We start from the raw sequence: 20,233 nt of genomic DNA on the forward strand, positions 1-20,233 counted from the left end.
CAGATGCCTCAACATGTCTGTTTGCTCCCTCATAATCTGCACCATCTCATCCTGCGTGACACACTCGTGTTCCCTGCATGCTCTTCTGTCCTCGTGGTCATTGTGGGACAGTGTAATCCTCCATGCGCTGAGCTCCGTCTTGTCACTCTTGGAGGCACGCATTAACTCATTGAACATGTCCTCCCGAGTCGTCTTTTTCTGCCTTCTAATCTGGGAAAGTCTCTGTCCCAGCGTGGAGGATGCGCCTACGGACTAGGTTTCAGTTGCAAAGAATACAAAGCACAAGGGTAGTATTGACAGTGCATACATTGTGTCTGGTGCAAGGTTAAATCTTTTTATAAAAGAAACACCCCTCAATGCACTTCCCTGCAAGCCACAACTTAAGCAGAAGAGCTGGCTACTGCAAGAGTCGGGTTGCTGCTACAACCGTGGTGAATAAGGCCACAAGGCATGGGCAAGAGGTCTTGTGCTGCAGCTTTTAAGACAGTCTGGGAGGTATCCATGGAGCGTTTTGGGGTAGCGATAGGGTCGCCGCCAAGAAGCAGCATGTCTGTACCTCAGAACCAGAGCAACTGTTTGCCTCCCTTGTCTTCTGGTACGCTTGCTGAAGCTCCTTTATTTTCACATGGCACTGCTGTGTGTCCCTGGTGTAGCCCTTCTCCCCATGCCCCACGCGATTTTGGCATAGATGTCAGCATTTCTTCTGCTGGTTCAGAGCTCTGCCTCAGACTCTTCTCCCCACAAAGCAATAAGATCCACCACCTCCTGTGTGCTCCATGCTGGAGCGCGTTTGCGGCCTTGATCATCCATTGTCGGCTGTCCTGACAAGCTCTCCACGCCGATCAAACAGGAAATGAAAATTCAAAAGTTCCCGGGGCTTTAACCAGGGGGCGACTGTTTCCTGTGTACCTGGCTGAAGTGTAGTGAAGTTGAAAGTGCTCTCCAGAGTGGTCACAGCAAAGCACTGTCGGACACCTCCTGGAGGCCAATTTTCATTCAAATTATACAGCACAGTGTCTACACTATCCCCATGTCGATGTGTGGGTGTCGACTGAAGCGCTACACCTCTCGCGGAGGTGGAGTACAGAAGTCGATTTTACAAGCCCTTTAGGTTGGCGGAAGGGACTCGGTTGAGTAGACACACACATTATTAACTTGTCCTAACGCCACTTATTTCGACCTAACTTTGTAGTGTAGACCAGGCCTCAGTCCTTTGTCCCAATCTCCCTCCTTGTTCATGGTTGAAGGTTGCGTGAGAGGGCTTTGGGAAAGGACTGATGTTCCCTAGATTTGCAAAGAGCTCTCAGTTTTAACCCGTGACCCCAATGTCACACTAATTTGGCCCTACTTAATATGCCACTTGCTTTAGCTGTTGGGGTTTTCTTTTTGGGGGGGGGGGGGAGTTTTAACAAGTTTACAAATCCTTCCCATGTAAATATCAGAAACAAAACAATCATTACCACAGGTAACTTTTGTTTAAAGAGACATTATACAAGAATATAGTCCTCAGCTCTTTCTGTTTAACAGGGGACCTAACCACATCAGCCATACCATCAGGGGCTCGTTCACCTGCACATTTACCAATGTGATATATGCCATCATGTGCCAGCAATGCCCCTCTGCCATGTACATTGGCCAAACTGGACCATCTCTACGCAAAAGAATAAATGGACACAAGTCAGATATCAAGAATTGTAACATTCAAAAACCAGTAGGAGAGCACTTACCTGGACACTCAATAACAGACTTAAAAGTGGCCATTCTTCAACAAAAAAACTTCAAAAACAGACTTCAACGAGAAACTGCAGAACTGGAATTAATTTGCAAACTGGACACCATCAAATTAGGCCTGAATAAAGACTGGGAGTGGCTGGGTCACTACAAAAAGCAATTTTCCCTCTGATACTCACACCTTCTTGTCAACGGTTGGGAATGGGCTACATCCACCCTGTTTGAATAGGCCTCGTTAGCACTGACCCCTCCCCGCTCTTGGTAAGGTAACTCCCATCTTTTCATGTGCTGTAATATCTATACCTGCCTACTGTATTTTTCACTCCATGCATCTGATGAAGTGGGTTTTAGCCCTCAAAAGCTTATGCCCAAATAAATTTGTTAGTCTCTAAGGTGCCACAAGGACTCCTTGTTGTTTTTGATTATACAGAGAGTCTCATGAAAACACTTGTGTCATTTCTAGTGACTTTATTAAATTGAGTACAATCTCGATCTATGGGTTTAACAGACCAGTATGTCTCTCAAATGTTAATATTCAAAACATTTGGACAAATGTGCTGGGGTTTTTGCAGGTGAATGTATTTTGAGTACTGAATAAAAAGTACCCACATATCTAAGCTTCTATCTGTCCTCTATTTGCTGGGTATGTAATCTGCGTAATATGCCACCAGCAGCATGTCCCATAAGCACGCTCTGATGAGAGGGGGCGTGAGCACAGCACTCCTGTGCGGCTCTGCAGGGATCACACCTCCAGGCACCCCAGATCTATTTGTTTTGATGGTGGGGCTTATAGAGCTCCTGCCCCCTAAGTCCTTGTTGCTACCGTGGGAGCGTCTGAACCTCTGCAGCGGCCTTTCAGGGCACAGGGAATCAAACCTCATTTCCCGCATGTTCTCTCCCTGTTGCTGGCTCAGGGGGTGCAGAGAAGGGATGGGGGTAGCTCCATCACTCCGGTTCCTGGCTGGGTGGCGCAGGGGGAATGAACCTAGCCCCTGTACTCCAGGCTCTCTCCCCTTTGCCAGCTGGCTGGAGGAGAAGGAGGGAGGCTCAGACTCCTGCTGCCTGGGGCTAGATTTGGGGACGAGGGGGGGAGGGAAGACAGAGCCCGCTGTGATTGTTCTGGTGGCCCAGCAGCTGCACGATCCTGGGGAGGCTGCTCTCACACCGGACCAACCTCCTCCGTCCCTCCCAGCGCAGGGGGGCAGCCCGGTGACCCTGGAGAAGCAGATGCCGGAATCACCCTCCCTCTCCCGAGCATGAGCTTTGACGGGTCCGGGGTGGGGGGACGGCTGGGAGAAGGCGCTGCCTCCGCCGCAGCCAGGCCCTGGGTTGCAGCTGCTACTTGATCTGCTTCCTGGGTTTGCTTTCGCTTTTGCAGGGTCGCTCCAGGAGCTGAGGTACTTGCTGGTGCTGGGTGATGAGCCCGGAGCCCTGCGCTGCCTGGGAACCAGCAGCGAGCAGCACCCGCTCCAGACCCGCCCCTGGGCCAGAGCTGGTGGTGAGGTCCCCCACCCCCGGATTGCCCCCCATCTCTGCAGGTCCCCAGGTCTCCCCCACCGTTGCAGGTACCTGGGGAAAGCTGCCTCGCTGACCGCTCTGCCTGGGGCTTGCACCGACCAGGTGGAGCCGGGCTCCCGAGGCGATGATACCGCTTTGCAACCGAGCTGGGCGCCGCCTGCTGCGGGTGGCGGGGGCGAGCCAGTGGCTGCCTCTCCTGAGCCCCCCGCTGAGCAGAGGCTGCCATTCGGGGGAAGCCCGGGGCGCCCCCTCCAAGGCCACCAAGAAGAGAGGCTACGACATCACCAGGAACCCCCATCTCAACAAGGTACGTGCCCCGCCTTGCCAGCCCTGGAGCCTGCCCCACGCCCCGGCCGTGGGGTGCTTGGCCCGGCGAGCTCCGTGGATGTTGCACCGCGTCCACACTGCAGAGCGGCCCCACGGGCTCGGCTGGGATCGTGCGCGGGAGCACGTGTGCCAAACTCCTCCGGAGCGGGTGCTCGGGGCACAGCTAGAGACCCAGGGGCTATGGGCTACTTGGCTATTGTTGTTATGGGATGGAGCACGCCGGGGGCCCTCCGCGTGCCATTAACCAATCAAACCCCGGCCTTGCAGCCGGCTTTTATAGCAGCGGCTTTGATTGGTGCGTGGGGTCCGGCCGCGGACAGGACAGGAACTCAGCTGTCCGCAGAATGACCCGAGTGTAGCCCGGGAATGGTTCCAGCTCGGGTCACGAGTTGGGTGAAATAACATAACCCAGGTGTGCGTTTAAATTTCCCTCCCATCACCTCTCAGAACCGTTCACTTTCTGATTGGCCTAGGTATGGCCACAGACACTTGCCTTTTCATTCTGGGGCAGTCTCCCATTTCTCTCTTTCTGTGTGTATTGTGGTAACACTCCGACCCGATTGGGGCCCCCTTGTGCCAGGTACACATTTAACTGAATCGAGTGTGTATTATCCAAAAGAACTCCATTGAACCAAAAATTAGTGTAGGGGGAAAATATGATAGCTCCTTAAAAGACCATTTCTAACAGGTAGGATACTGCAATGCATTTCCCAGTACTTGGTAGTTAGATATAGAACCAGACATTTATTTCTTTGCATTAAGACAAGCAAGTTTGAGTTTGTTTGCTTTGGCTTCGTTTGGTTTTTAAGCGTCTCTTGAATGGGTTTATAGCTGTCTGTTCTATGCCCTAAATAGTATTTCCCATGTGGAAGAGGAAGTCTTGATTCCATTGCTTGAGCAACCATAGACCAACTTAATCGCAGGGTATCCTATTCTGCATTCCTTACTCGGGAAGAACTCACAGGGAATCCAAAATAGGACCTGAAAGTAATTTAGCTATGAATCATACAGCTCCATATTTTAGATTTAATTTGAGAATCATATAAATGTGTCTGTTTCAGCAACGTTGGGTTCAGTTTTTTTACCTTAATATTGTTACTAATTATTCAAAATACTTTAGCTCTTTTAGAAATCATGCCTACCCTAAACTTGGCAATGATTAGATAGTTAACGTGCTGTGAACACTTTTGTACTGATCAAAATTGTCTGTTACCTTATACTGCTGCTGTCTGTTGTATCCACCCATTATCTCTTGTCTCGTACTTGGATTGTAAACTATCTGGGGCAGGGACCATATTTTATTTTAATGTTTGTACAGTGCCTAGTGCAATGGGCCGGGGCCTTCAGGTGCTATTTTAATATATATGATTTTGCATCCCCAAATATATAGGAGCACTATGACTCAAGGCAGTTCTGCATATGCAGCTTTGCAGATTATCTATATATTAGGATTCTGGACTTCTGCGTCATTTTGAATCACTCTATGGCAAAATCTGTGAGGCTGAAAAGATTATGAACATTGTCAGCTATACATGAACACTGATCAATTGCTACTGCTAAAGCACTGCAGATATGTTTTGTTCAGATGCTATCTTGTCATCTAGCCTTGTGCAATAGTACTTTATGCAGAGCAAAATATCTGGTGTTGCTACTGAGATTACATGTATTGATTATTACTGAATAATGATTACCTTAACCTTTGAAAGTGAATCACTTGGTATGATGCTATATAGTATTGCTTCAAATTGGCATGGCTCGCACACCCGGTACAAATCATCTCTACATGATATTTCTTTAGAACATGATCCTACTCCCGTTGAAGTCAATGGCTAAGCTCCCATTGGGTACTTCCTTAAGAATCAAACCTTTTGTGAAGGGTTTTTTTTCTTCCATGAGTCCTATGGAAGACTCTTGTTAAGAATTAATGTACTTGGATGCATGCAGAGGAAGGGGAGAAGAAGAACTTCTGTCAGTGGTGAAATATGTTACAATGTGCAACACCTCAGTTTCAAATTCCATGTTTCTGCCTATCTCTATCTTAGGTACTTATATGGCCCTGTTAGGATAAGAGCTGAGCGCCTCACAATCTTTCATGCATTTATCTTTACAACACCCCTGTGAGGTAGGGAAGATCTGCTCATTATGGTCCATAGTTTATATATATATATATATACCTGTATATGGCTCTCCAGTAAACTGGAGCTATGTACTTTGTTCTTTCTGAGTAATTCAGAACAGGCTTTTATTTCTTTATTGGACATAGCACAGAATATTATAATTACTAAAGAATAAACTATCTTCATTTGAGGTGGGATATTCCAGGCAGTTTATCCAACTTATCTGTGATCACGGAATGCTATGTGATAAGAATCATAGCTGCTGCTTTGCTTTCAGGTCTGAGTCTGCTGTTTTTATGTGAATTTGGCAGTTAGGGGTCTGGTTAGGTTTCCAGATGCTCTTGCATTTTCAGATAGCAGAAATGTGGTGTCGTACTGTGTAATGAGCACCTTGGTGCTCTACACTCTGTATTGGCTGCTGTGGTAGCCTAATAGCTCCCCGGTGACGTTTAAGGTGTGGGGTTTGACGTCTACATTAATGGCTTAGGACCCCATTGGGCAAAAAATTGTCTCTTTGCAGCAGAGTCACATGGTGAGTGAGTTAGTTTAGTAACCAGTGTAAAGGGTTGAGCTCTATTGGTTTAATACAAAGGGAGCTGTTGTCTGGGCTCTCTGTGAGGGCCTTTCAAACTTGAAACTCACACCTGCCCTTTTGCCTAAAATAGCCTGAATCGACTGATATTCAGGGGAGACTGCAAAGCCCAAGAATTTTATTTCTAAGTATTTGTCGAGGATATCTAGAGCTTGGGATGTGGTGGCTGGAGCTTTAACTTTTGGGGGTCTCAAATCCTTATGATAGATATTTACCACCAATTTGCAAATCTTTATGACTTAAAAGTGCGCCAGTATATCCTGCCTGAGTTGGACATATTGCAACCTCTTTCAGCAAGCACAAAGGAAAGATGGTCTTGTGGCTAAGGCAGAGGACTGGGATTCAGGAGGCCTAGGTTCTGCTACCAGTTCTGTCACTGACTTCCTATGTGGCTTTGGAGAAAGACACATGGCAAGGAATTTTCAAGTGGCCTCTTTTGGATACCCTGCAGAGGATTTGAGCAGCCAGCTTTAGACACACCTACAACAAGGGACACTTTCAAAGAACAACATGGCTGGATGCTTAAAAACATGATTTCAAGACCGGCATCCAAGCTATTTGAAAGTTCGGGCTCGGCTGCGCACAAGATGCTGGGATTTTCACAATCTTACTCCTGTGTCATCCTATGCTCTCCAAGTGCTGCCGTTCTCCCCTTCTGTAAATGTTACTGCATTTCCTCCCATCCAAAATCACTCAAGGTGCTAGGGCACCCTTGGCCTACTGAGGCAATACAATGAGGTTACTGCCCTCAAATTGATAGAAAAGCCTCAAAAATAGATGGAGGGGAGGAGAGAGGAATTAGTCACTGGGTTTTTAAAAAGTGCAGATATAGCAGCTTTTAATTTCCTGTCCTTGAACGTGGCAGAAGTAGAACATGAAACACATAAGGGATGGTGTCTACACACATTTGCTAACATTTTCAAAAGCTTGGGCAGATGCAGATAGCCATTTGGGCCACTATCTAGGGGTTCAAGTGGTAGTTGAACGCCCAAGGGATTTTAGCCATGCTCAAGTTGCCTAAGAAGCCATTGGTGGGATTTTCAAAAGCAGTCATTTAAATTGCCTGGGTGCGCCGGACTTATGTCCTTATAGATTGTAATCATCACTCTTGACCTTCTCTTTGTTAAGCTAAATAGATGGAGCTCCTGGAGTCTGTCACTATAAGGCAGGTTTTCTAATCCTTTAATCATTTTCGTGGCTCTTCTCTAGACCCTTTTCAATTTATCAACATCTTTCTTGAATTGTGGGCACCAGAACTGGACCCAATATTCCAGCAGTGGCTGCACCAGTGCCAAATACAGAAGTAACAACCTCTCTACTCCTATTTGAGATTCCCCCGTTTATGCATCCGAGGATCACATTAGCTCTTTTGGCCACGGTGTCACACTAGGAGCTCATGTTCAGCTGATTCTCCACCACAATCCCCTAATCTTTTACAGAGTCACTGCTTCCCAGGTAGAGTCCTCCATCCTGTAAATATGGCCTACATTCCTTGTTCCTAGCTGTATACATTTACATTGAGCTGTATTTCTAAGACAGGGAGGGTGTTTGGAGTTGTTTGTAGCAATACTAATGTAACAAATTTGAATGCAACATTCCAGAAATGTACAGTAACTCCTCACTTAACGTTGTAGTTATGTTCCTGAAAAATGCAACTTTAAGTGAAACGATGTTAAGCGAATCCAGTTTCCCATAAGAATGAATGTAAATGGGGGGGTTAGGTTCCAGGGAAAATTTTTTTGGCCATACGGTACAGTAAAGTACAATAGTTGGGAGGTGCCCCCGCCTTACCCCACACAGGCACAGCCCACTGGCACTGGAGACAATGAGGCAGGCAAGGAGGCTGAAGGTGCTGTAGGCTAGGAGAAGTACGTTGTGCAGCAGCAGCGGCAGCTTCCCCTACTCTGCAAGCACCAGGGGCGGGGGGCTCAACCCTCAGCCCGCCCACGGCCCCCCTTCCTCCAAGCCCCCACCCTTAACCCGCCTCTTCTTCCCCCCTCCTCCCCCTTTACTGCGCACGCCGTGTCCTCGCACCTCCCCCCTCCCTCCCCTCCCTCCTGCCCGCGGCAATCAGCTGGCTTGCAACGTTCAGGGGCAGGAGGGAGGGGGAAGGAGCGAGGACTCAGGCTCCCCCCTTCCTCCCCTGCCTCCTGCCCACGGCAATCAGCTGGTTTGCGGCGTTCGGGAAGCAGGGGAGGGAGGGGGAGCCTGCGCACCGAGTCCTTGCTCCTCCCTCCTCCCTCCTGAACGCTGCAAGCCAGCTGATTGCCGCGGGCAGGAGGTGGGGGGAGGAGGGGGAAGGTGCTGATCTGTGGGGTCTGCCGGCAGGCGGGAGGCACTGGGGGTGGAGGGGGCGTAGAGGAGCTGATTGGGGGCTGCCAGCTGTGGACAAAGTAGGCAGCCAAATGACCTTATAGCGAAGCATTGCACAACTTTAAATGGAGCATGTTCTGTAATTGAGCAGGGACGTAAGATCGAAACAATGTTAAGCGAGAGGACGTTAAGTGGGGAGTTACTGTATGTGTGCATATGGTAGGAGCAGCTTGTGGCCCTCAGAGACATAGTATGGGTTCTCGAGGCCAGAGTGGCTGCACTGTGGGAGCTAAGGGAGACAGAAGGGTACATAGAAGAGACTTTCAGGGACACAATAGAGCAGTATCCCCACCAGCCTCACAGACTTTGTGCTGTTAAGGAGGATGAAAGTCTCAGGGAAGGAGAACAGCAAGCTGGAGCAGAGGGAAACAATCCCATATCTGGGGCTGTGAGCTGTCCTTCTCGATGATGTCATGGTCTCCTCTCGCATTGAGGTTAGCCCTGAAGGGGAGGGAACTCCAGATACGAGGCCGAGCTAGGTCAGCGGTTTTCAAACTGTGGGTCGGGACCCCAAAGTGTGTCGTGACCCCATTGTAATGGGGTCGCCAGGGCTGTCTTAGGCTTGCTGGGGTCCGGGGCTGAAGCCGGCCAGGACCCAAGCCGAAGCCCAAGGGCTTCAGCACTGGGTGGTGGGGCTCAGGTTACAGGCCCCCTGCCTGGGGCTGGCATTTGGTTTTGGCCCCCCAGCTAGGGTGACCAGATGTACTGATTTTATAGGGGCAGTCCCGATATTTGGGGCTTTATTTTATATGGGCTCCTATTACCTCCCACCCCCTGTCCCGATTTTTCACAGTTGCTATCTGGTCATCCTACCCGCGGCCTGGGGCAGTGGGGCTTGGGCTTGGCCCCCCCACCCAGGGCAGCAGGGCTCAGGTGGGCTCAGGCTTTGGTCCTCCCTCCTGGGGTCGTGTAGTAATTTTTGTTGTCAGAAGGGGGTTGCGGTGCAATGAAGTTTGAGAACCCCTGAGCTAGGTAATAGTAATGGGGGATTCGATTATTAGAAATCTAGATAGCTGGGTTTGTGATGACCAGGAGAACCACATGGTAAATTGCCTGCTGGGTGCAAAGGTTGTGGATCTCATGAGACACTTAAACAGATTTGTGTGCTGTACTGGGGAGGAGCCGTACTGGTTTTGGTATGTATAGGTACCAGTGACCCAGGGAAAGGAAGGAGAGCGGTCTTGGAGGCCAAATTTAAGCTGCTAGGTAAGAGATTAAAGTCCAGGACCTCCATGGTAGCATTTTCTGGAATACTTTCAGTTCAACCCTTAGGGCCAGAAAGACAGGCAGAACTTCAGGGTCTTAATGTGTGGATGAGATGATGGTATCAGGCAAAGGGTTTTAAGTTGATTAGAAACTGGGGAACCTTGTGGGAAAGAAGGAACCTGTACAAGAAGGATGGGCCAAAAATGGAACCAGACTGCTGGCATGTAAAATTAAGAGTTGTAGAGGATTTTTTAAACTAAGAGTTGGGGGAAAGCCGATGTGCAGGGGAGCACACGGGTCGAGCATACGGGATTAAATCCTCAGGGATGAGTTTAGTAAAGGGGGAACTCTATATCCTAGTAAAAAGGGTAGGAAAGAAGTTGGTAAAGTACAGGTAGGAGGCAGTGAGGAACAGTCAAATGTAAAAGAGTCCCATTTACATATAACACATGAAAGCAAGTAACTGAATATTGACAAAATGTACAAGTGCTTATATACAAAAGCTAGAAGTCTAAATAGAGAGGCCAGGTTGGTGAGGTACCATCTTTTATTGGACCAACTTCTGTTAGTGAGAGAAACAAGCTTTTGCATTTATGCAGCGCTGTACAGCTCTATGTAATGTCAAAAGCTTGTCTCTCTCACCAATAGAAGTTGATCCGACAAAAGATGGTACCGCACCCACTTTGTCTCTCTAGTATCCTGGGACCAACATGGCTACAACAACACTGCATACAGAAGTCTTAATACTAAGATGGATGAACTAGACGACCTGGCATTAAATGAGGTTATTGATATAATAGGCATTGTGGATACCTGGTGGAATGAGGATAATCAGTGGAACATGGTGATACCAGTGTGACGCTGGCAGACCAGGTACCAGCTCATGCCAGGTTCCCCATATCTCCACTGAACACTGACAAAGGCATAGCTGGAACCAGTCTGGGTCATCTGTGTGTTAGTATTGTTTAAATAGGTATTTGTGTTTAGACGTTACTGAATGCTTTGAATTAATCTCATTTATAACATCTGGATCCCATATTGTAACATAATATTTGAGCAGTAGCATTGTAAGTCTCTATAACCGTGTAGATCCCCAGACAGGAGAGAGACATTAAGGCTATGTCTACACTTGCAGAGTTTTTGCGCTGTCAGTTTCACCGGTGATAGGGAACCAGTGAAAGAAAAGCGCTGGTTTGTGTACTCACTCACTTCCACAGGCGTCAGATAGTGTCTACATTTGCAGCACTTCCATCACCGATGAGAGCAGCGCACTGAGGGCAGCTATCCCATACTGCAGCTCTCTCCATTTTGATGATAGGTCTTGTGGGAAGGGGGAGTGAGCGTAGGGTCCAAGCGGGGAATTTTTTTCCCCATGGAGCAGCCATGGTCACTTGGCCAGATGAGCACTTGCAAACAAAACAGGAAAGGGAGTTTCAAAGTTCCCAGGGCTTTACAGGGGGAGGGGTGGACGTCTGTTTACCTGGCGTTAGAGGAGCAGAGCTGTGGCCAGAGTGATCACCCTAGGCACTGTGGGATATCCTCCGGAGGCTAAAAGCTATTTAAACAGGAAGAATGTGTCTTCACTTGCACATCACCGCGAAAGGATTAGCGGTAAGAACTGTTCCCCTCTCGTGGAGGTGGTTTTCTGTTTGTGGCGAAGCTTCCGAGTTTCACCGCAAGAAGTCATTGGCAAGTGTAGACGCTCCCACAATTTTTGTGCAAAAAAGGGATTTTTACGCTTTAAATGGCAAGTGTAGACATGCCCTAATTAGTGTGAATGCAGATCTCCAACATAAGGTGTTATGTCCTGCCTGTCAAGGAAGGCCCATCAACACTAGATGGACTAGAGTGGAACATTAAAGAGGGCAAAAGACTTTGGCTATGTCTACACTACCACGGTAAGTCGACCTACGCTACGCAACTCCAGCTATGTGAATAATGTAGCTGGAGTCAATGTACGTTAGGTTGAGTTACCGCGGGGTCTACACCACAGGGGGTCAATGGGAGAAACTCTCCCATCGACTTACCTTACTCTTCTCATCGGGGGTAAAGTACAGGGGTCAAGTGGAGAGCGATCTGCTGTCGATTTGGCGGGTCTTCATTAGACCCACTAAATTGACCGCCGGTGGATTGATGTCAGAGCGTCGATCCCGGCTGTAGTGTAGATGTAGCCTTTGTTGTTTACTCTCTCCCCTCCCGCCATGAAGATGAGACTTAATGAATTCCTCCCACCAGCTGAGTTTGCCATTCAAAGGAGAAGTAGGGAATGGAATAAAAAGCCCTAACAAGGAGGAACTATATCTTTATGCTGCTTGGATTCTGTGGGCAAGGATTACTAGGCATAAGCAAAAGATCCCCAGTGCGTAGCCTGGGTTAGCCCTAAGGACATATAGAGTTTTCTTATCATAGAAGCTTTTATTACTTTTTGAAAGGTAAGATTGGGACTCATTTGTGTGTGTATATGTTTGCCTGCTTTAACCTTGTAAAGAACTCTCCTATTTAATTTTCCTATTAATAAACCTGTATATAGTTTATTACAGGATTGGCTACAAGTGTTGTCTTTGGTGTGAGATCTTAAGTTCAATTGACCTGGAGTAAGTGACTGGTCCTCTAGGATTGGGAGCAACCTGAATATTGCTGTAATCCTTGGGTAAGGGACCATATATCACAAAGGCATGCTCACCTGGGTGGCAAGACAGACTGGAGTACCCAAGGGGACTGTCTGTGACTCCATGTTTAGGCTGTTATAGTGTGTGATGAGTTTGCACTTTGTAATTGGTTGGTTCTAAGTACAGAACTCATAGCCAATTTGGGGTTTGTGCCCTGGTTTTTAACAGTCTGCCCTGAGGTTGGTACACATGCTGTTGAGCCACTGCAACTTGACGACTAGGGTACAAAATATATAGGAATGAAAGAGTAGGTCACACTAGTGGGGGAGTAGCACTGTATGTGAAAGAAAGCACAGAGTCAAATAAAGTAAAAATCTTAAATGACTCTTACTGTACCATAGAATTTCTATGGATAGAAATGCCATGCTTGAATAATAAGAGTATAACAGTAGGAATAAACTACTGAGCATCTGACCAGGATGGTGATAGTGACTATGAAATGCTCAGGGAGATAGAGAGGCTACAAAGGCAGAAAATCCAGTAATAATGGGGGATTTCAACTATCCTCATATTTGAGTGGATATATGTCACGTCAGGAGTGGATGCAGAGATAAAATTTCTAGACACCATAAATGACTGCTTCTTGGAGCAGCTAATCATGGAGTCCACAAGGGGAGAGGCAATTCTTGATTTAGTCCTAAGTGGAGCATAGGAACTAGTCCGTGAGGTGAATATAGTTGAACTGCTCAGTAATAGCATCCGTAACGTAATTAAATTTAACATTCATATTGGTGAGTTTCTTTTGCATTTTCCATAGTAGCATTTAACTACACAAAAATGAAGAAGATAGTTAAATGGAAATTAAAAGGAATAGTCACAAGGGTGAAATGCCTGCAAACTGCATGGAGACAATTTAAAAACACCATAATAGAGGCTCAAATTAAATTTATACCATAAATAATTTTTTTTAAAAAGGCCCTGTGACTAAGCAGCAAAGTAATATAGGTGGTTAGAAGCAAAGAGGCATCTTTACAAAAATGGAAGTCAAATTCTACTGAGGAAAATAGAGAGAGCATAAACTCTGGCAAATCAAGTGTAAAAGTATAATTAGGCATGCAAAAAAAGAATCTGAAGAGCAACTAGCTAAAGACAGAAAAACTAACAGGGAAGTTATTTAAGTACATCAGAAGCAGGAAGCCTACCAAACAGTTGGTAGGGCCTCCGGACCATTGAGGTGCTAAAGGAGCACTCAAAGAAGACCAGCCAGTGTGGAGAAGCTAAATGAATTCTTTGCATCAGTCTTCCCCTCAGAGGATTCCCAGACTGAGGTGTCAATAGAGGAGGTTTTGGAACAAATTGTTTAATTAATCTGTAATAAGTCACTAGGACCAGTGTATTTATCCAAGAGTTCTGAAGGAACTCAAATACAAAATTGCATACCTACTAACTGTGGTATGTAACTATCACTTAAATCAACCTCTGTACCAGATACTGGAGGATAGCTAATGTAACACTCATTTGAAAAGGGCTCCAGAGGTGATCCTGGCAATTATAAGCCAGTATGCCTAATTTCAGTACCAGGCAAATTGGTTAAAACTATAGGAAAGAACAGAATTATCAGACACATAGATGAACATGATATGTTGGGGAAGAGTCAACGTGTTGTTTTATAGAAAAATCATGCTTTAATCTATTAGACTTCTTTGAGGTGTCAACAAGCATGTGGAGAAGGGTGAAACAATCGATACAGTGTACTTGACTTTGAGAAGGCCTTTGACATGGGCCCTCACCAAAGGCTCTTAAGGAAAGTAAGCATGGATAACAGGGAAGGTCCTCTCATGGATCAGTAACTGGTTAAAAGTTAAGAAACAAAGGATAGAAATAAATGGTCAGTTCTCACAATCGAGAAAGGTAAGTAGTGGGGTCCCCCGAGGATCTGTACTGGGACCTCTCCCATTCAAGGGGATGAACAGTGAGGTGGCAAAATTTGCAGATGATACAAAATTACTCAAGAGAATTAAGTCCAAAGCTGACTGCGAAGAGTAACAAAGGGATCTCACTAAAAAGTAATGCACATTGGAAAACATGATCCCAACTGTACATACAAAATGATGAGGCCTAAATTAGCAAAACATCACACGTCAAGTGGCCATTCATTTGCATCGGCAGAGGGCAGGAACGGATCAATCTGCATTTTAGCAAACACCAGTGAGGGAAGAAACCACCATGGAACTTCCTTCACCACCAGATCCCATGTCTCCTTCCTCACAGCTTGAATGAACTTTATCTTGGGGGGGTAACCTTCAGAAGAATCCATTTCAAAGGGTCACTGGACTATAAAACGGATAGGCAAAGAACCCCAAGTTATCTTTCACCTAAGAAGACAAAGATACTGAGCACTTTGTCTTTGTGGGAGATCCTGACCCAGCGTGTAGTCATACATCTCGTTGGAAAGAAGAGTGGTAAGAATCTTACCTTGAACCAAGTCTGTAGTTTTGTTAAATCTTAATCTCTAGAAAGTGCTTTTCACTTTTATTTGCTTGTAACCATTTCTAATTTTATCCTTTATACTTGAACTCACTAAAAGTCCTATCTCCTTTTCTTAATAACTTGTTTTACTTTTAATCTAAACCAACCCAGTGCTGTTTGAATTGAAGTGATAAGCCATGTGTTTTGTCTCTTTAGAGGAGCAAAAATAACCTTATTATTCCTCTGAACTTGACAGGGATATGATAGAGGTCTATAAAATCATGAACTGAGTGTAGAAAATGACTAGGGAAGTGTTATTTACCCCTTTTAATAACACAAGAACCAGGGCTCACCCAATGAAATTAATAGGCGCCAGGTTTAAAACAAACATAAGGAAGTGCTTCTTCAGATAAGACAGCCAACCTGTGGAACTCCTTGCCAAGGGATGTTGTGAAGGCCAAAAGTATAACTGGGTTCAAAAAAAGGATTAGATAAGTTCATGGAGGATAGGTCTATCAATGGCTATAAGCCAAGATGGTCAGGGACACAACCCCATGCTCTAGGTGTACCTAAACCTCCGACTGCCAGAAGCTGGGATTGGATGATAGGGGATGGACCACTTGGTAATTGCCCTGTTCGTTCCTTCTGAAGTATATGGCACTGGCCACCGTTGGAAGAGAGGATACTGCACAAGATGGACCAGTAGTCTGACTCAGTATGGTTATTCTTATGACTGAGCTGATGCACCCACTAGATATATACAGATGTCATCACTTTATGTATGTTAGAGGCCTGCATGCACAGTATAAACACAGTCTATTTTCAGATATCTTTGGAGAGTGTCCAAATCCCCAGGATTTGGGACAGGCAGAGGTGGTGGGAAAAATGGCTTAGAAAATAAGGGAGCAAGAGGAATCTAACTACTCAGATCCAAAATCAACACCATAGTCACATAAATGATGCCCCTCCAGGAAGAGCTACTGATTAAACACTCAAAAGCCCTTTCTGCCAACACAGAGCAGAGGCTTTCTACTCAGGATGTAAGCTGGGTAAAGACTCTAGGGGAGGAAATGGCAGGACATAGGGATTCTGGATTTATAGCCAACACAGTCATAAACACTGCCTTTCCCTCCTGGATGGCCAACAGCTATCTCACTGATGGATTAATTATGTCTTGTATCTCTATACCCCGTATTTTCTGTCCTTGATCCCCTCCAGGGGTTGTATGACAGCTACAGTATCCAGTATAGAAGGGACATTGTCCAAGATGCAGAACTCCTGCATCACTTTGGTGTAAGGCCTGTCTATCCCTAGAAAAGCAACCGTGATCTGTGTCACAGACACCGACTTCAGTAGCATCTTCAGTGTGACCCTTTGCAAGGGCCGTGTGGCAAGGATGTAGAATGCAGTGCCAGCACAGATTGGGTTGGAAAGGGCCTGGCTCCTCTGACTGCCCTATCTGTGATCAGCGGAAGGGGGAGAAGGTGGTGCTGGGTAGATTTAGAGGTGAACCTGCACTCCTGTGCGACCTGTGCCTGGCTGAGCATGAAGACTTTTCTCTGGGGATCTTGAACTCTATTAAGGAGGCTGAGGCACCTTTTCCTGCTACTTTCTTCCCCAGAGTTGTCTCATGATACACAGCCTTCATATGGCCAGGTGCTGTATCCTCTTCCTTGTGCCATCTAGGGTTTGTCTGGGGCCTTTTGGCACTGGGGCAATTCAAGTAAGAAGACAGTTTACTGATTGTTACTTATTATCAGTTGCACATTATGGCTGCGTTGATCCATAAATGTGTTCTATTCACCCCAGTTTTTCCAGGGCTGTTGTGAATCCACCTGCTGTGCCTCCCTGGGTGCAAATGCATTTAGCCAGGTAATTGAGTTGCAAGAGGTGTAAACTCATTAGCCAGACAGCTCCCTCTTGGACCACACATTTGTGGAGGCTCAAGAATTAAGTTATTGCTTCCAAAATCAATTGTATTTTTTCCTCCCGCACCAAACTGCCTTAAGTTCTGCATTATTCAGTTGATAGCTTAGGGATTACTCATGAAGTTTGCTGAAATGTCCACTCTTGAGCCAAATCAATGTTTTCCTTTGAAAATGTGCCATTGCAAACACTAAAGACATGATGATCTGGAAGTGAGCACTTTTTAGAGGATGGCAGAATATTGGCATTATTGTTCCTGTCAGCCTCTCGAATAGATAACATGCTTTTCTGACAGCTGCAGTGCAGATGCAGTGGGTAGAAGGAGGTCTTTTATGTCTGGCTAATATATTATAGTTTGTCTGTACACTGATGCCCTCTTGGACTTTTCATGCAGTCTATCTTGGGGACTTATACAAAACCAAATTGACTAGTTTGGATACTTAAGAATGAACCCAGTTAGGGGGAGGGAAATTAACTCCTTCACTGCTGGTTTCTGCTGCAGCATCATTGGAATGTACCACTGGAATCTGGCGAATCATTAGAACGCCAGAGTGTTCTTTCAAGCTTTTCCATCCACTCTCTGGGTGCAGAGTTAGGCTGAGTGCTTCTGGGTATCCCATCCCTAATATTCCACTGGAATGTTGGGAATCAGTGACACAACCTGGTGCACATGGAGCCACGTGGGTGCTACCAAATAGGTGAGGCAGCACTTAAGGGGTTAAGCCTAAAATTAGCCAGAATAATAAGATGGGTGTGTGTAGGGCAAAATGAGGCATTGAGGTGACCGGCTATCAAGGTGATGAGCATGGTATAAGATGGGTGCTGAGACTGGGTGGGTGCTAAGACTGAATCACAGTAGGCTTCTGTATCTATGCTCTGAGCTGTGGGGAGGGGAGGGTCTCTATCCTTTCTATTCAGTTGATGATCTAGGTGTAGGAAGAGTTTTGAGCTTGTGCTTTTGATTTTTAAGGAGTCCCCTTCTGGCTGCCAAACAGATGGCTGCTTTTCCATCACTGTATTCCTCAGCCTGCAGTACCCCAGGAGATTACCCTGACTGGAACAAACAATACCTGAGGCAGTTGTGTTTCCTAGAAGGTTATACTTTTTAAGCCTTGTTTGGTCTAGAGCTAATACATTCATAATCCATGGTGCTGGCTAGTGGAGCACGCAGCATGCCGAGTCTCTGCTAATATTTGACATGGAGAGAAATGTCTCCTCCAGCTCTGCAATTGCTGGGCCAAATTCATCCTGGGTGAAACTCCATTGACTTTATTGGCATTACAGTAAGGATGAATTAGCCTCTGTATCCTGGGAGATCTCTTTCATTCCGGATCCACCACTGCTTTGTCACTGTTTATACAAGGCCCTGCATATACAATGGGAAGCTTCTAGTTCGCTTCCAAATATTTCCTGCTAAGGGCAGATTGTAGCATTTTGGGACAGAGAAGATGAGTCAAGGATATTGAATGTAGGAAGCAACTGACGACAGCAATCTAAAATGCTGCTTATCGTATTATGAACAAGCAACTTACGTAAGGCACGAACTGGGTTTGGCTTGTGAGCACTTCTGTCTTTTGACTTGGCAGCCACTTCTGGTACTTCTTATGTGTATCCAAGGCATGCTAGGAGAGTGTAAACTTCCCTGTCTATAGACTTTGCAACACTTACCTGTCTCATAATCCCTTGCAGGCTGGATCACTGCAGTGTTCTCTACTTGGGGCTACCCTTGAAAAGTAGGTGGTGATGAATGCGGTGCATTCTCCTCTTCAGTCTGGGGTCCTAGGAGGGTATAATGTTGGTGCTCTGAGATCTGCCCTGGTCACATCTTTACTTCCGGGTGAAATATACGATTTTGGGTTGTGCTTTGTCTCTAGGGTCCAAAATGTGTTGGGACCATTTGAGAGGCTGCCTCTCCTTCAAGTGTCCATCACAATGATTAGGACGTTCCTGCTGTCTGTTCCTGGTATCAAACCATACAAACACAGAGGCTGTGTAGAAGGGAGAATGGCGGTGATCGCGACACGGTGAAATCTGACACCATGAGTTTGGGGAGAGGCTCTGCTCCAGCAGAAACTCCTGGGGGCATAGAGCCTGACTTAACCATAGTGAATCTTGGAGCATAGACCAGCGTAGCTCTACTGCAATCTTTGGCTGGTGCAGAGGAGGAGGCAGGGCTGTGGCCCTGCCCAGTTGTCTCCCTGTGGGAAGGCTAGTGCAGTTGGTGAGGTTAGTTGCATGCACTTTGGGCATAAGGAATGAGATTAGTTCCTGCACAAGGGGACAGGAATAGTCTTGTACCTTATTCTCTCCCGTACGCTAGCACACCCATACAGGGTCTGTCATAGTCGAGCCTGGAAGGTGTTTTGACTGTCCGCACCCTAACTGAAAGTTCTTTAATGGTGAAGGAAGCCAAGCTATGCTCAGTGACAGGTGTGGCTACTGATATAGCAACTCTTGAGCCAACACCTCCCTTCCCCCCGCACATCAGAGAAGTTGTATCTACATCCATACTTTGCTTCACAGGCCTGTGTTTATTCTGATGTGTTCCAGATCCATTCTCAGAAGTCCTTTGGTGCTGTGAACAAAGCACAAAAGATGCTCTCTATGTGCTGGCACACATCCTAATACAGCGGGAAGCAAGGTCAATGTTTCAATAACATGTGATCATGCTGTCCCCAAATACTTGCTCAGCAGCCTGGTTCAAGAGGCACCATCCTAGCATTTTGTTACTGACGTACGCAGGAAAATGGAAGAAAATGCACGTGTGGCTGCAGGGACCCTTCATGCAATGCTCTGCAATACTGGAGGAATGTGATGTGTTTTGTGTTTGATTCTCAATCCACTGATGCCATGAAACTTACAAAATGCAACGCTCAGATGCTTTTAAATCCGGTAGTGGAGAATGAGGTTTTGGTGGCTAATGTTTAGCAGCCCTCTGCAGCAGTATTAGCTAACCCTTATTTTCATGGAGTCCAGCTGGTGCCGCTTACCCTCATTTCAAAGTGCTAATAGCAGCATGACTTGTCTACACTAGGGGTGAGCATCTATGCTGCTATCCTGGTGGCTGACCAGCAACTGTGGCTGTAGTCAGGGCAAATCCCCGATGTACACTAGGCCTTGGAGCCTAACATGCCCTAACAATAAAGAATTTGGACTGAACTGAATGGTCAGAGAGAGACCTGCATGTTCACCCTAAAGGTCGTGTTTGTATATCAGGGCTTAAGCCGGGACTACACTGGAAATGGTTGCTAGCCTAGCAGTGTTAGTTAAGGGTGGGATTTTGTGATGTTTCTGTGCTACCAAAAGCCCTCGTGTCAGATACGTTTATATCAACAAAAAAAGCTTGTGCTGGGATAGCTTATTTC

At 46.4% G+C, this 20,233-nt stretch overlaps 1 protein-coding gene across 1 annotated transcript in view; it reads left to right on the forward strand.

The window, feature by feature from the left end:
- Positions 1 to 3,373: 3,373 nt before the first annotated feature.
- ME3 (malic enzyme 3) overlaps positions 3,374 to 20,233 on the forward strand; it is a 193,726-nt gene continuing 176,866 nt past the window's right edge. Inside the window, exon 1 of the mRNA XM_065409015.1 lies at positions 3,374 to 3,556. Coding sequence (XP_065265087.1) covers positions 3,374 to 3,556 — 183 coding nt within the window. The remainder of the gene's footprint in view (positions 3,557 to 20,233) is intronic.

This window comes from Emys orbicularis, chromosome 1 (assembly GCF_028017835.1).
Source record: "Emys orbicularis isolate rEmyOrb1 chromosome 1, rEmyOrb1.hap1, whole genome shotgun sequence".
Lineage (NCBI taxonomy): Eukaryota > Metazoa > Chordata > Testudines > Emydidae > Emys > Emys orbicularis.